Source organism: Neolamprologus multifasciatus, chromosome 20 (assembly GCF_963576455.1).
Source record: "Neolamprologus multifasciatus chromosome 20, fNeoMul1.2, whole genome shotgun sequence".
NCBI lineage: Eukaryota > Metazoa > Chordata > Actinopteri > Cichliformes > Cichlidae > Neolamprologus > Neolamprologus multifasciatus.
In genome coordinates this window covers 33,414,923-33,427,831 of record NC_140458.1, presented here as the reverse complement: position 1 = coordinate 33,427,831, position 12,909 = coordinate 33,414,923, and the positions used below count along the sequence as shown (strand labels likewise).

The 12,909-nt window shown below is 38.7% G+C and overlaps 2 protein-coding genes across 11 annotated transcripts in view; both read right to left on the bottom strand.

The window, feature by feature from the left end:
* huwe1 (HECT, UBA and WWE domain containing E3 ubiquitin protein ligase 1) overlaps positions 1 to 149 on the bottom strand; it is a 49,658-nt gene extending 49,509 nt beyond the window's left edge. For all 10 annotated transcript variants that reach the window (XM_085146869.1, XM_085146864.1, XM_085146877.1 and 7 more), the window contains exon 1: positions 17 to 149. The gene's annotated coding sequence lies outside the window, so the exon portion shown is untranslated. The remainder of the gene's footprint in view (positions 1 to 16) is intronic.
* Positions 150 to 431: 282 nt separating this feature from the next.
* On the bottom strand, positions 432 to 12,206 carry phf8 (PHD finger protein 8). Its single transcript, XM_085146896.1, has 22 exons — positions 11,886 to 12,206; positions 11,025 to 11,312; positions 10,779 to 10,864; positions 10,548 to 10,674; positions 8,296 to 8,456; positions 8,040 to 8,181; positions 7,746 to 7,932; positions 7,473 to 7,635; positions 6,827 to 6,914; positions 6,440 to 6,546; positions 6,250 to 6,341; positions 5,293 to 5,382; positions 4,901 to 5,182; positions 4,710 to 4,792; positions 4,450 to 4,619; positions 4,165 to 4,250; positions 3,775 to 3,896; positions 3,181 to 3,512; positions 2,997 to 3,092; positions 2,806 to 2,915; positions 2,361 to 2,721; positions 432 to 2,263 (listed from the first exon to the last, which is right to left on the bottom strand). Exons 2-22 carry the CDS (start codon positions 11,120 to 11,122, stop codon positions 2,175 to 2,177), a joined length of 3,072 nt encoding a protein of 1,023 aa, XP_085003022.1. The 5' UTR covers positions 11,123 to 11,312; positions 11,886 to 12,206; the 3' UTR covers positions 432 to 2,174.
* Between the last annotated feature and the right edge of the window lie 703 nt (positions 12,207 to 12,909).

Below are 12,909 nucleotides of genomic sequence, written 5' to 3'. Positions count from 1 at the left end.
AAGTCTTTCTGCCTACCTCGAATGCGTGTTACATTTGCTTCTCCATCTTGCACTAACGAGTGGTATGGCAGTTTAGTTCTCGCGAGAATACCTGCTGTTGCGTTTACACAGGGCACTCCCTTGTAATTGCTATTAAAAAAAACCACACAAAACAAAAACAAATGCTAAGGCATTTCAGATTGGAAGTAAATGGCATTTCCAGTCTCGACTTTTTAATTAAATGTGCAAACGAAAGCACACAGCAAAAGTCTCCAGGCTTTCTGAAAAATATAGTTTAATATCAAAGTGCATTCAAACTCACTGACATTTGTGGAATAAAGACTGGACATTGTATTAACAAATGTATTCAACCCTAAACTTAAAATGTGGGATGTTAAGATGTTAAAATAATAATAGTACAGTAATTCATAGATCAAAAAACCATGAGAAAATATGTTTACACCCTTTATTAAAAATACCCAAGTAGGTTGCTAATCTCTACAATTAATGAAACTGTACTTTTATTGGAAAAAAAATCATTAAGTGTAGATGTTTTTAATACAACACAACATTCCTTGTTTGTGTATTCAAAAACGTTCCTAAATGACACCTTCATGAATGCACTGACACCTTGGTTCTCCAGCAGACATGAGAAATCAGAAGACCCACCGGTAGTGCTTTTGGTGACTCAGCAATCATCAAATAAACTCAAAGGAAAAAAAAGAAATTTTGCCCAAGGTATATTTTATCTTTTCCAGGTCGTATTTAAAACACATCATGTTTAAAATGCACAGTTCACACCAACACAAGAGTGAAAATCAACAATAATTAATATAAAACTAAATGGATGAAATTTAACAAGGGCATTTTCCAGCACGCTTCCAATAACACTAACAAGACAACATGGACTTAGCATGAGAGTTACTGCATACAAATATAAAAAAGAACTATTTCAGATATTTCCCAAATACAGCAATGTATAATGTACAAGTCATGTTACGAAAGATCTGAAAGTTTTTGAACTAGAAAAGAATTTAAATTACAACATATATTTACATATCACCTCATGTCCTGCACCTTCACAAAGTTAAATCTACATCTCTGCCAACATTTTAGGACTAGTACATTCTGTGATACAAAAACACATTTCTATTTCTGACCCAAGAGTCCTGCTAACATCCGGGGCGCAATTTACGGCAACATGCAGGAACCTTTTTTTGCTTGTTTGTTTGTTTTTAAGTCTAAAATTGTTCTGCATTTAAGCAGCTATATTAATTACAAATATTACAAGTATTTACAGTGACAACAAAGCAATGGCTACAGTTTTTGTACAAGCATAAAGTGGTTGAAAATACTTGACGTGGGGACCAGAAGATGAGGTTGTAAAAACATACAACATAAAACAGGATAAGAGATGGCAAAAGTTCTGCCCTGTTAAATAAATATGAAAAGAATAAATAAAATAATGGTGGTAAGTCCTGGCATTAATCTAGCATGTCAGCTTTCATAGGTAGAGCTACAATATATGGAGATCTATTTTCTATACAAACATCAGGGGCAAATTTCTCAAAAAGAATTAATACATGTCGCATATTATATGCACACACTTGAGTTTTGTACAACCTTTATTGTAATAAAAATTAGGTAAAAAGGAAACTAAACAAAAATAATACTACAACTCAGTATTTGCACCAATGGATCTTCTGCATGGGAAAGGGGCCTATACAAATATCACATTAACTGTTTTCTTTCCCTTTAAAAAAGAAAAAAAAGTATGATGGATAGTACAAACATAAATACAACCTCTAAAATGGCCTAAACAAAAGAAACCATTTGCCTTTGTGAATTACCACGTTAAATCAATGTCCACCTGACATTCTGAAATTCAAATGTGACGTCAAATAGGTGGTAATTAACAGTTAATTACCACGTTAAGTGCTTGTCCAGCACATTACAGTGATTCACTTAAAGCCACACATGTGCTTCCGAAAATACCTTTATGCAGATGAGGGTGAGCAGAACTGGGCAGAGTAACTGGTGTAGGACAAGAACTTTTTTTGTGAGGTTCGGTAACGAGTAAAAACAGTAAACAAATTTATCTGGAATAAAAAATATAGATTACTGTCTCTTTTTCCTTCAGACCTACTTCAGGTCTTTTCTTCATTCTCATTCTTCAGCCACATTTCCAACACCTCTCACAAGAGAAGTTTGCCATTGCGGTGAATTTTCAGGATTTTTCCAAGTCTCTGTTTTGCAGTCGCAAGACCTTTCTTTGGACGTTTCCCTAAATCAAGGTATAAGGGGAACATTAAAAACAAATAAACTTTATAAAATATGAAATTGTGCTGTCAAAACTAAAGTTTACTCAAGTTTATGCTCACCTTGACCAACTCCTGTTGTGCCCTGACTGGATAAACCTGCAGGAGATGCACCGGAGTGAGAGCTGCTATTTTGTGGAGACAGGGAAGGTCTTCTTGATGTAAGAAATACACCCGGAGCCATGGCTCCACTGCCTCTAGGTCCTCCTGAGCCAAAAGGTCCTGGTCCTGCTGTATATTCATGGTCCAACAGACTAGCAGAGTAATAATCCACTCGTCTGTCTGGGCTGGCGTCTGCTGCAGCCTCGGGGGCAGGTGTTGGAGAGGGTGGGGCTGGCTCGGTCTGAACAGGAGGTGGAGTGATGACAGGAGCAGGGGGACGCTGCTTTTTCGTGTACTTCCTTTTAGCAGGCTTTTGCTGCTCCTGAATCACAAACAACAAAGTTTTTCATCTTTTCCAAGGAATATTAGAAGATAAGATTTTTTTTATTAGTTCCCCCCCACTCACTTGTTGTGCCAGCTTGGCAGCAGCTGCAGCAAGGCCAGTTTCTACAGAGGCAACTCTAGCTCCCTCCCTGGCTGGACGATCCTGTTTGGGAAGGGTGGGCATCACCCTGGCTGTATATGAAAATAAGTTAGTGAGTGACTAAACATCAGAAAGCTAAAAAGAAATTTGATCGATCCTTCTGCTACGTTTACCTTTTGGACTCCATGGTGTGTCATCCCAGTTTTTCTTCCGCTTCATCTTAGTCTTGTTGGTGTGATCCTCCTCATCAGATTCCAAGGATGGGTAAACTTACAAAAATAAATAAATAATTTTAAAAAATTATCAGAATTAAATTTTGGCTTGATCAGGAAAATTAATCAAAGTTGTACTGCTCACCATAGTCTGAATCTTTAAAACAAGTTCCCAGAGTCTCCTGTTCATCTGGACTTTCCTCGTCACTAAGGTGACGGGCTGGTCGTTTAATTGGACGTTTTCCAGGTCGCTGAATGACAGGTTTCTTCTCAGAATTTGCTGTCTTTTTGACCCCTCCTGTCACCCATACAGCCTTGCCCCCCTTTTCCTTGACGACCCCTAATCCTTCTGTCAGGCCTCCAGATATAGACAAAGGAGATGAAGAGGATGAGGAGGAGGATGACGAAGGGGGGTTGGCCATGGAGAGCATCCCTTGAATGGCATCACGAGTGCTGGGAGAGGCTGGGGCTTCCTCACTGAGAAAAGTACACAGCTCATCACTAATCACCTCGCAATATAAAACTCTTACACAAAGTGGGACCCCAAACCCATTGCAAATTTGTAAAACAAAGGTTTTCAAGATGACTTCATCAACAATATGAGTCATTTTCACCCGCCTCCACTCTTGACAAAGGTATACAAAGTTTTCTGGGTGTTTCAGCTGCACAGCTTCACACAGTACCGTTTTATTATGATTATTCATAAGTACCAACACACAGATGATCCAGGCAATCTTACCCGATTGCTGTAGAGTCCAAGCCTGCCACTTGCTTGCTAGCCTTCAGTAAGTCCAGAATGCCCCCCGCACCACCCTTCACTCCATGAGCAGCCAGTGCCTCTTCATCAGTGGTGTAGTCCTCCTGAAGCCACATCAATTGTTTAAAAACTGAACATCAAGTTCTTGTCAACACTCCATGGCTTGTCTTATGAAATAAAGCTTTTGTTTGCTCAGCAGGGGATAACAAAATCAATATAAGCGAGCTGCTCTAATTTATGAAACATTAATTATAGTGTAGTGAATAGTTTCTTTAAATCTTTGGGACTGACCTCTGACTGTTATAAGTAAAGAACACATTCAAATTGGAACCCAAAGACTTGAAAGGATGGCCGTTTCAATAATAATCTCACCTCAATGTCAAAGTCAACTTCTCCAGGCTCTCTGATGCGATTAGGGTCAGAGCAGGGTTTGGCTCTGGGCAGCTTTCTAGGAAGACCTGAAGGTACATTTTAACACTTTAAATTACAGCTTTGAAACTACTACTGAATTATATTAGAAACCACATTTTGTTATTAGTCCCAGCATTCAAACAGCTTTACTTAAGCATGATCAATTTTACTTGAAATAGATGAATAAATGAATGAACAGATTAAACACATGTATATATTTCGTTCAAGAATGCATAATACACTTACCACTAAGCTTCTTCTTCTTACTCAGTCCAGCTGTCTTCCGTCGTGGAGGTGGGGTCTCATCAATCTGCAACTCATCCTCAGACTCCAAGTCGGACAGACTGGATCCCTCCGTCGCAACATGTTTGTAGTTTCCAGCACTTCCTGCACCATTACTGCTGCCATCCTTCTTACTGAAGCCAGAAAAAACAGCAGGTAAACACATCAACCTGTAGTAAGATCACAGAACCAACAGGAACCTGTGAAATGGCTGTAAAGCTTACCCTTGAATTTTTCCATTGGTCAACACAAGTTTCAGCTTGCTTTTATTTATCTTCCCTTCAAACTCCTCTAGTGGTAACTCCAACTGCAAAGAGAGATCATCACTATAAGGATATATGAAAATGAAACGTGTTCACTGAAAATGCTGGATAAGCATTCCCATTATCATCACAAACATCTGCAAACATCATACCTTGTTCTTGTGTTTCGACTTTCCAGGTTGAAATTTCTTGAGTGTATGTTTGGTGTGGATCTCAATCAGATCGAGTTCTCCTGCTTCTGCTTTAAGTAGTCCCTTTTGACTCTTCTTTTTGGTTCCTGGGGGCCCAACACCCCCTGTCATCTCCTTGGGCTTGGGCCCTTTCTTTTTTCCAGGGGGCCGTCCTGAATTCTGAGAGGTGGTGAGGGGAGCTTTGGAGAGTGGCGAACCAGGAAACTGAGGACCAGTGCGGCCAATGTTTTGCTGAAAGATATCCTGAAAAAACAGATTATTTTTTTAAATCATTAAAACACAGAAAGAGTAAGAAAAACATTTAAACATTAACATTTGTAGAATTAAAACAAGCTTTCAGTGATGTCATTTACCTCCACCAGACGAATCTCCTTGGCCAGGTCCTTCACCAGCGCCGGAGTATTGATGGTTTCTGGAATCTCCACTTCATGATCTGCTAAAGCCTGAGTGTAGGAGATAATCATCAATCATCTCCTTACAACATTTTCCAAAGCTACAAGTGATACTATGCTCTTTTTATGTTACTATGATTATTATTCTTATCATTATTTCACACATTACAAACTGTCACAATGGGGAAATGGACATATATCATTTCACTGTAGAAATGTCACTACATCAGACTCTACATTTACACAAATGATGTTACAAGGAAAAGTTACAGGCTCCGAGCCTGAGGGCAATGCCATGATGGCTGCCAAGGGGTAAGACTAGTGTAATGACTTTGGTCATGCAGCAGTATTTCCTGTCAGTGATCGGTAACTTCCTGAAGTCTCTGCTGGTTGTCTGGCAAGTGCTCAGAACCAAGACATAACAGACATAACAGACATAACAGACATAACAGACATAACAGACATAACACCGTGGCGAAGCCACAGGACATCATTTCTACACTGATTAAACAAACAAGCTTCAGAGGTATAAGCAGACAGACATGAAAGTGGAACTGATTTTCTCATTTAACTCTTCGCTAGTGAGCAAATAAAAACATCCCAAATTAGCAGTTTTCTTAACAGCATTGCTACAATTTAATGTTTTGCTTCTAAACAAGAAAAATACCATGCAGTAACTTTTATGTAATCATTTATGACACTATAGATTTTACTGCATTAAAGTTGATGTATTAAAACAATTGTAGAGCTGTATTTCTCAGTCAGTAGCATTCTCTGGGCCAAAACATTAATAATTAAAAATAAAAAACTTCTCATATTTCAAAGTCAACTTTAGAAAGGAAATAAACCAAGCAATAAGAGAATCAGTAAAACCAGGACTAAAATGGGACATTACATTGCAAATGTTTAAGGTTTTACCTCTTTGCGGGTCCAGCTGCGGAAGGCATTGTTTAGGGCCTTCGCCCCATGAACCAGGTAAGTGGCAGGATGCCTGCGATTTTCTCTCAAACCTGTCGGACCAAACACCACAAAGTTAACAATTATTAACAGCAAACACAGACCAGTCAAGTAGTTCAAATAAAAACATAATAAAAGCCAAAGCCCTTACCTCTGAAAGTATCAAGAAGGTGCTTTCCTACATACCAGCACACAGTCTCAAAGTTGGGAAATTTGAACAAGTCTGCTGTGCTTAGTCTCTTCTCTATTTCATAAGCCCTAAACAATACCACATCACAAAAAGTTGTTTATTGCCACCAGGTTAAAATATCTCTGCAGACAAGAAAAAACAACAACAACAACCCACAAGTATAGTAATTTTAACCAAATACAGAACTTCAGGCTTGAGGAACAAGAAGTGAGGAACCACAACAATTAAGGGTGCAAGTTCCTTCGTCCGCCACGTCTAAACACTGACATTTCAACATTTCAGTCAAAAGGAATACAATTATGCTCAATGAAATATACTTAACATACATAAGTTTATCAAAAAACTAACCGCAACTGCATGTCAATGTTGAGACTATGCAAGAAGTTTCCTCCAAAAGCCAGGCAGTCCACTGGAGTGAGCACAGAATGAATCCACCCTGGATAAAAAATAAATAAATAAAAATCCACACTATAAGCAGATCATTTTCTCTCCGCTTTGGCTCGTCTCTCTAAAACAAGGCTTTTACACAACTGTGTATAAATATAAGAGTGTATAAATATAGAAATGTAGCTTAGGCATTATGGTGCATACACACAAACAGTGTTGTAAACACCATTGTAATCTTTACTGCTCACAAATCATTTTGTGGCATGTTATTGCTTTCATAATCTAAATCAAAGAGAGAAAGAATGCACACCAATCACTCTTCTTCTTCACTGGTAACTTTTAAAAGCTGTTCGACCTCTGTTTGGATATTGAACTATAAGCTGAACTGTTGCAATATACTTGTAGAAACAAGACTCCGCCACATAAACATAGACAGTTTCTACTTTACTTATTTTCTACGGCTTTTTTGTGTTGTCATCATGTATGCCCATGTAGAAACCAGATGAAATGCCTGATATTCATATTGTAGCTGAGTTAATGTAGTTAGTTTGAGATATCTGACAAAACAAAGCTCTGCTCTAACAAAAAGAATTACCCTAGTGCTTACCCGTTGGTATGAACAAGGTGTTTCCCTGTTTGACAGAACACTTATAGCACATGTCGACCTGGTCCCCAAAGAACATCTCATTCTGGTTAGATGATGAACTCCATCGCTCGAAAAGTGCCAGGTTGGCAGGGGTGGGGGAAATTAAATAGAAGATTTTCTCACCCTGAGTAAGCACAATAAGGGAAGCTTTTAAAAAGATGCAAAACTATTCATTTAAAACACAAACACAAAAAACGAATGTGAACAGAAACCTTTGAAACAATTAACACTTACCCTGAGGACATGGTACCACACTGAGGTGCCTCCAAAGTCAATATGGAAGTCTGTGTAGCTATCCTTCACTCCCATTAGGCAGTACTTTTGCACATTGGGACGCTCGAAAACAGACTCTTCGGGCCAGAGGTTTTCCACCCAGGAAAGTTTCCTCACAATCTTAGGCGTCTCCACCAGGTTTGACAGTCTAAGATAAGTCCAAAACTTTTATTTAGTCTTCAAAACTCCACACCAGTAACGACAATGTGTTACTTAAACGTATATTTAGTAGAATGACTGACTGTCTTTTCATACCTGGTCTCAGAGAACTCCAGGCTGATGACATTGAGGACCCTGTCTCTGTTGGGGCTGTTGTAGTACTCAACAAAGTCGCCCAGACGCATCTTCAGATCACACTGGCGTGAAACATCAATTACATCGATCTCTTTATCCGAACCTGAATTTAACAAAATGCACAGGTTTCAGAAAACAAAGCAAACAAAAACGAATTTACCGATTACAAAAACACAACCTAACCATAATTTAAATTGTAAATGTATCAATACTTTACCAATGTAGTGCTCCACATCACTGACGCCAAATGATGATGGAGGTAGGGTCATACCCAGGCCATCCCGCCGCAGAACCATGACAGGTACACTGAATGAATGCTCCTCCAGAAACTCAACTGTAAGTTGGGCCCCTGAAGGCTTTAACAATATTTCATCCGCACTGTCACAGAAAAACAAAAAGTACGTTTTCACTCTGATCACAAGAAAAAAAAAAAACAATAATAGGACAGAGTGATTTACAGTGTTATTACATTAAAGATCAAAAATCCAGGCTGCTAACTAAAATAGTGACACATGGAGTAAGCAGTAATAACTATAACACCAGTCTCCCTTACTAACACACACACATACACAGAGGACTAGCGACTGGCTGGCAACCTAAAGTCCTTGCAAAAACCAGCAACCACTAAATTCCTGAAATTATAATATTTATTCAGTCAGTAGTCGGTGTTGCTGGTTCACCAACCGGTTTCAAGACCAGTGTTAGATAAAGACTAGTAGAATGCAATGCAATCAACTTTAATAGCAATGTATTTGGGATGTTAGCAACTAGTCAACCAGACAACTAACTGTCACTATAATCTACCTAATAGAGCAGGGCGATATGACCAGAAATATTTATCATGATATACATTTGAAAATTTGCCATAACGATATAACTGACGATATAACTGACACTAGACAAAATACTTTACAACTCCACAACTTTATTAGTGCAAAAAAAAAACCATCAATGTATTTTCACTTAAACAAGCAGCTGTTTTTTATGTGCATTAAAGTTATATAAAAATGTAACAGTGCAAATTCCTCGCTAACAGTTTAACCAAAAGGCATTTCCAGTGGAAACTGGCCGACATATCCTCAGCATAACCATGTATAATATCCACAAAACTTAAAAAGAGGTTATACACACACAATACGGTAATATTATGTTGAAGCACAGTACGTATCACTCCGCGAGGCTCCTGCCTACGATAGCCGTAATGCTCCGACAATCCATCAAGCGGTGCGGCTTTGTAGCTTAGCAAAGTCGTACTGAAACATTTGACAGATTTTCGAGCGCTGTGTACATAAAATTGTTTCGAGGTCAGTAAACACAACCAGGATTCACACATAAGGCACACGGGATTATAAGGGGCACTGTCGATTCTCAGAAAAATCAATGGATTGATTTTAAGTGCCGTATTTTCCAAAAAACACGGTAATAACGACGGCCCGCTAGCATGCTCTACCAAAAATAGTGCTTTTGTGTATCTGACGGACGAAAGCCAAACCAGTTCCACACCACTGAAGTTGCAACATTTTTACAAACCAATTCTGGTTCATCTGTTTCATTCAACGATCTGCTTTCGCCCTTCTCGTTCTCCGTCGCCGCCATGCTTTTTCCGCCATATGCGTATGAAAACAAAGGCACTGCACATGCGCATTTTACCCATATTCTATCGCCATGTTTCATTTTCTTATTATTGCTCAACATTATACCAGTATTACCGTGAACGGTATGATATGGCCCAGCCCTACTATCTAATTGTTTTACATTTTAAATGCTGGTAAATTGTTGTGTCCTAAATGTTATGCAGCCATCTGCCACCAGATGGAGCATTTTCATTAAACACCATTAAACTGTTCATCTTTGCCTGATTTTTTTGTCAACACTATCATTTCTAGTTATATAAAGGTGAGAACAAGCTGCGAAAATGAGCTTTCTCATAGGTGTGAAAAGGCTTTTCCTCAGCAATAAGGTGAGGAGTTCATTTGGGAGGGGCTAAGAGTAGAGCTGCTCCTCCTCCACATTGAAAGGAGCCAGTTAAGGCGGGCTTCTCTAGGGTAAGGTGTTCTGGCCGGCCATGTCCTACCGAGAGGAGGCCCCGGAGTAGACCTTGAACACGCTGGAGAGATTACATCTATTGGATGGCCAGGGAATTCATTATGCATGGCACAGTGTATCACACTTTTCAGTCGCTGTTTATTTGTTTTTCGGATGTTAATTTGTCACATTTTAATAAAACGTGAACATGTTTTGAAGTAACGTTTTCATATCATATTTAACATTGGTTTAAGTGTTTTTCTTCTTCTTGTGTGTTTGGAGTACTATGTGCAACATTTTTTTCTTTGTTTAGTTGACTAAGAAATTAGTTGCCAGGATATTATAACAGCAATAGTACATTAAGTTCTTACAATGTGAAAAACACACTACAAACCATGATTTTCTTCAAACTTTTGTTTTAGCAGGATGGCAGGTGAGACTTACTTCGGGAAGGTTCGGCTCCGTAGCTCCCTAACAAACTGTGCGCTCCCTGTCTTAACAGGCTTACTTGGGTCTCTTCCTCCAGTGGCACCTCCATCTACTTGCTTATTGCCTCCCCGGCGTTTGCGCACTAAGAAAATGGAGAAAACTGTTTTCAACCTGTACATTCCTATGAAAAAGTCAACTAATAATAACACCAACCCTGAGAGTTTTACTTAAGAAATGTTAACTTACTAACAGAAGGCCCATGAGTGACCTGACAGTTGGGGCAGTGGTACAGGTCAATCTCAGCTGCTTTGTCTTCCTCTACTCCAACACAGCTACACAAAAAGCATACTTATATCAAAACAAAGAATATCTGTATAAACAATAAATGGCTCCATTACCCATTATATAGACACAGAAATTTTACAGTGAAGACAACAGATGTAACCACATCATAAATCTAATCAAGTGGGTCAAAGCACAAAAACATCCTACCTTCCATGAAACCAGTCTTGACAAATGTCGCACTCTATCATGAAGCGTGTCACATCATATGGCAGACGACACAGACAATACACGGGCACTGATGCCATGTTCAGTGTGTTTTTTTTGCAAGATATTTATGTAAAATATTTTCAAATCTAATGGAAACGAGTGAGGAGAGACTAATTAATCAACAAAAGGAATTATTATTTATGTATTAATGGTAAGGCTGGTGAAATCTGTCACTTCACGTTCAGATTCTTCTACTTGATGCACATGTCCAGAGGTTTACTTGAAAACCTGTTAAAATAAAGGGGAAAAAAGAAAAACAAAACAAAACTTGTTAGCAGCTCACTATAATGACCCCACACTCGCTAGTAGAGAGCTGATTAGAGTAACATATAAATCCTGTTCCCGTCATAACGAATAAGTTTAGTCGTTTACTTGAATGATCAGCATTTTGTTTCGGTGGTACATGAATTAATGAGTATCGGTGCATATTGGTCAAATACTAATCTTTGCAGATAAGCTCAGACTCATCCCGGACGAAAATTCAAGATCGCTTCTGCTCAACAGCTGTTATCGCTAACGTTAGCTCCGTTTGTAAACACTCTATGCATAGTGAATGTTGCGCTGCTAGCTTTATCAACGCACTTATACGTACAGCAAGTAGGCTAACGCTAACGTTAGCCGCGTTAGCAAGCGATGTAGTTAGAGAAGAAAATTATTTGCCAAGATGTTAACTTAAGCAAAAGTAGCTACGAAGCGTGAATGAACCCTTATATGTATCTGATGCAGCTAGTATATTTCAGCCAGGAAAACGTCGTTGCTGGTTAAAACGTTTGGATTTTTCTTTCCACGATAGCAACTCACCAAAATGTAGCTGCGGCTGGGCCAACTATTGAAAAGCCGTTGTAATCCCTACGCAAGCTCGGGGTTAGCTGCGGCCTTATTATGCAACGTAAAGTATTAACAATTTGCTTCACCACATTTTTGCTTATCAACTTTGTAATGCCCAAATATAAAGGCCAGGTCCAGAAATTCACAATGGACCAGAAAATTGTAGCACGAAGCGACCTAAACTAACAAAACAACAACAAATAACATCGTATTTAACTGCATCGACGCCATTTCAAAGGTAGTAACGTCAGACCGTTGTTCGTCGTTGTCTGCCGTGGCGGGGACAATAAAGTTGTAGACAGTCAAAAATTGAGTTGCGTTCAGGAACTACGTTACGGTGCGGAAATTCAGTACTATGCGTCAGGAGACACTGCAAACATGTATTTTTGCCGTCATCTCATAGAAACAGAAATGTACTACATAATTATCAGCATGCGAGTACATACGATTTGTCAAATAACTGCACACTCTCATAACGTTTAATTTTATTTTATTTTAATCTCTTTTCCCTTCACACTTTATGTCAGTCAGAATACAAACTATAATTTGAAACGGATATTTCTTTTCAAGTAAAAATAAATAATTATTGCCAACGTTGAGTAACCTGATTTTATAATTTAAAAAGTTTGTATTTACGTCATTATTTTTCACGTTGTCATTTTATTGAACCTGTGTTAAGAAATGCAAACCACACACATCGGTCTATGAGTGCAACTGGTGGAGTGTCATGATCAGGATTGTGATTCAAGTGTACATATATTTTATAATTTAATAATCTTTTTCTCTTTTTTAATTTGCCTAAGGCCCTTCATCACTTATGAAATTTATTTATAAAAAATGTTTTTATTCCCTGGCACTCTTTCTCACATCCTGGCATTATGATTAACAGCGATTCCAGGTTAGGAATGCACCGAAGGTGTTAGCTGCTGTGATCTGTGAGGCTCCTCTGGAGAATGGAGAAAAACATCCGGCACTAACAGATATATATACACTGCCA

Bases quoted from the DNA above. Each gene is read 5' to 3' on its own strand.
- phf8 (XM_085146896.1), bottom strand. From the start codon at position 11,122: ATGGCATCAGTGCCCGTGTATTGTCTGTGTCGTCTGCCATATGATGTG. The intron at 6,547-6,826 runs GTTAGTTTTTTG...GGTATTGTTTAG, and splicing joins AACATTGACATGCAGTTGCG to GGCTTATGAAATAGAGAAGA. The intron at 4,620-4,709 runs GTAAGCTTTACA...TTCTGGCTTCAG, and splicing joins ACCAATGGAAAAATTCAAGG to TAAGAAGGATGGCAGCAGTA.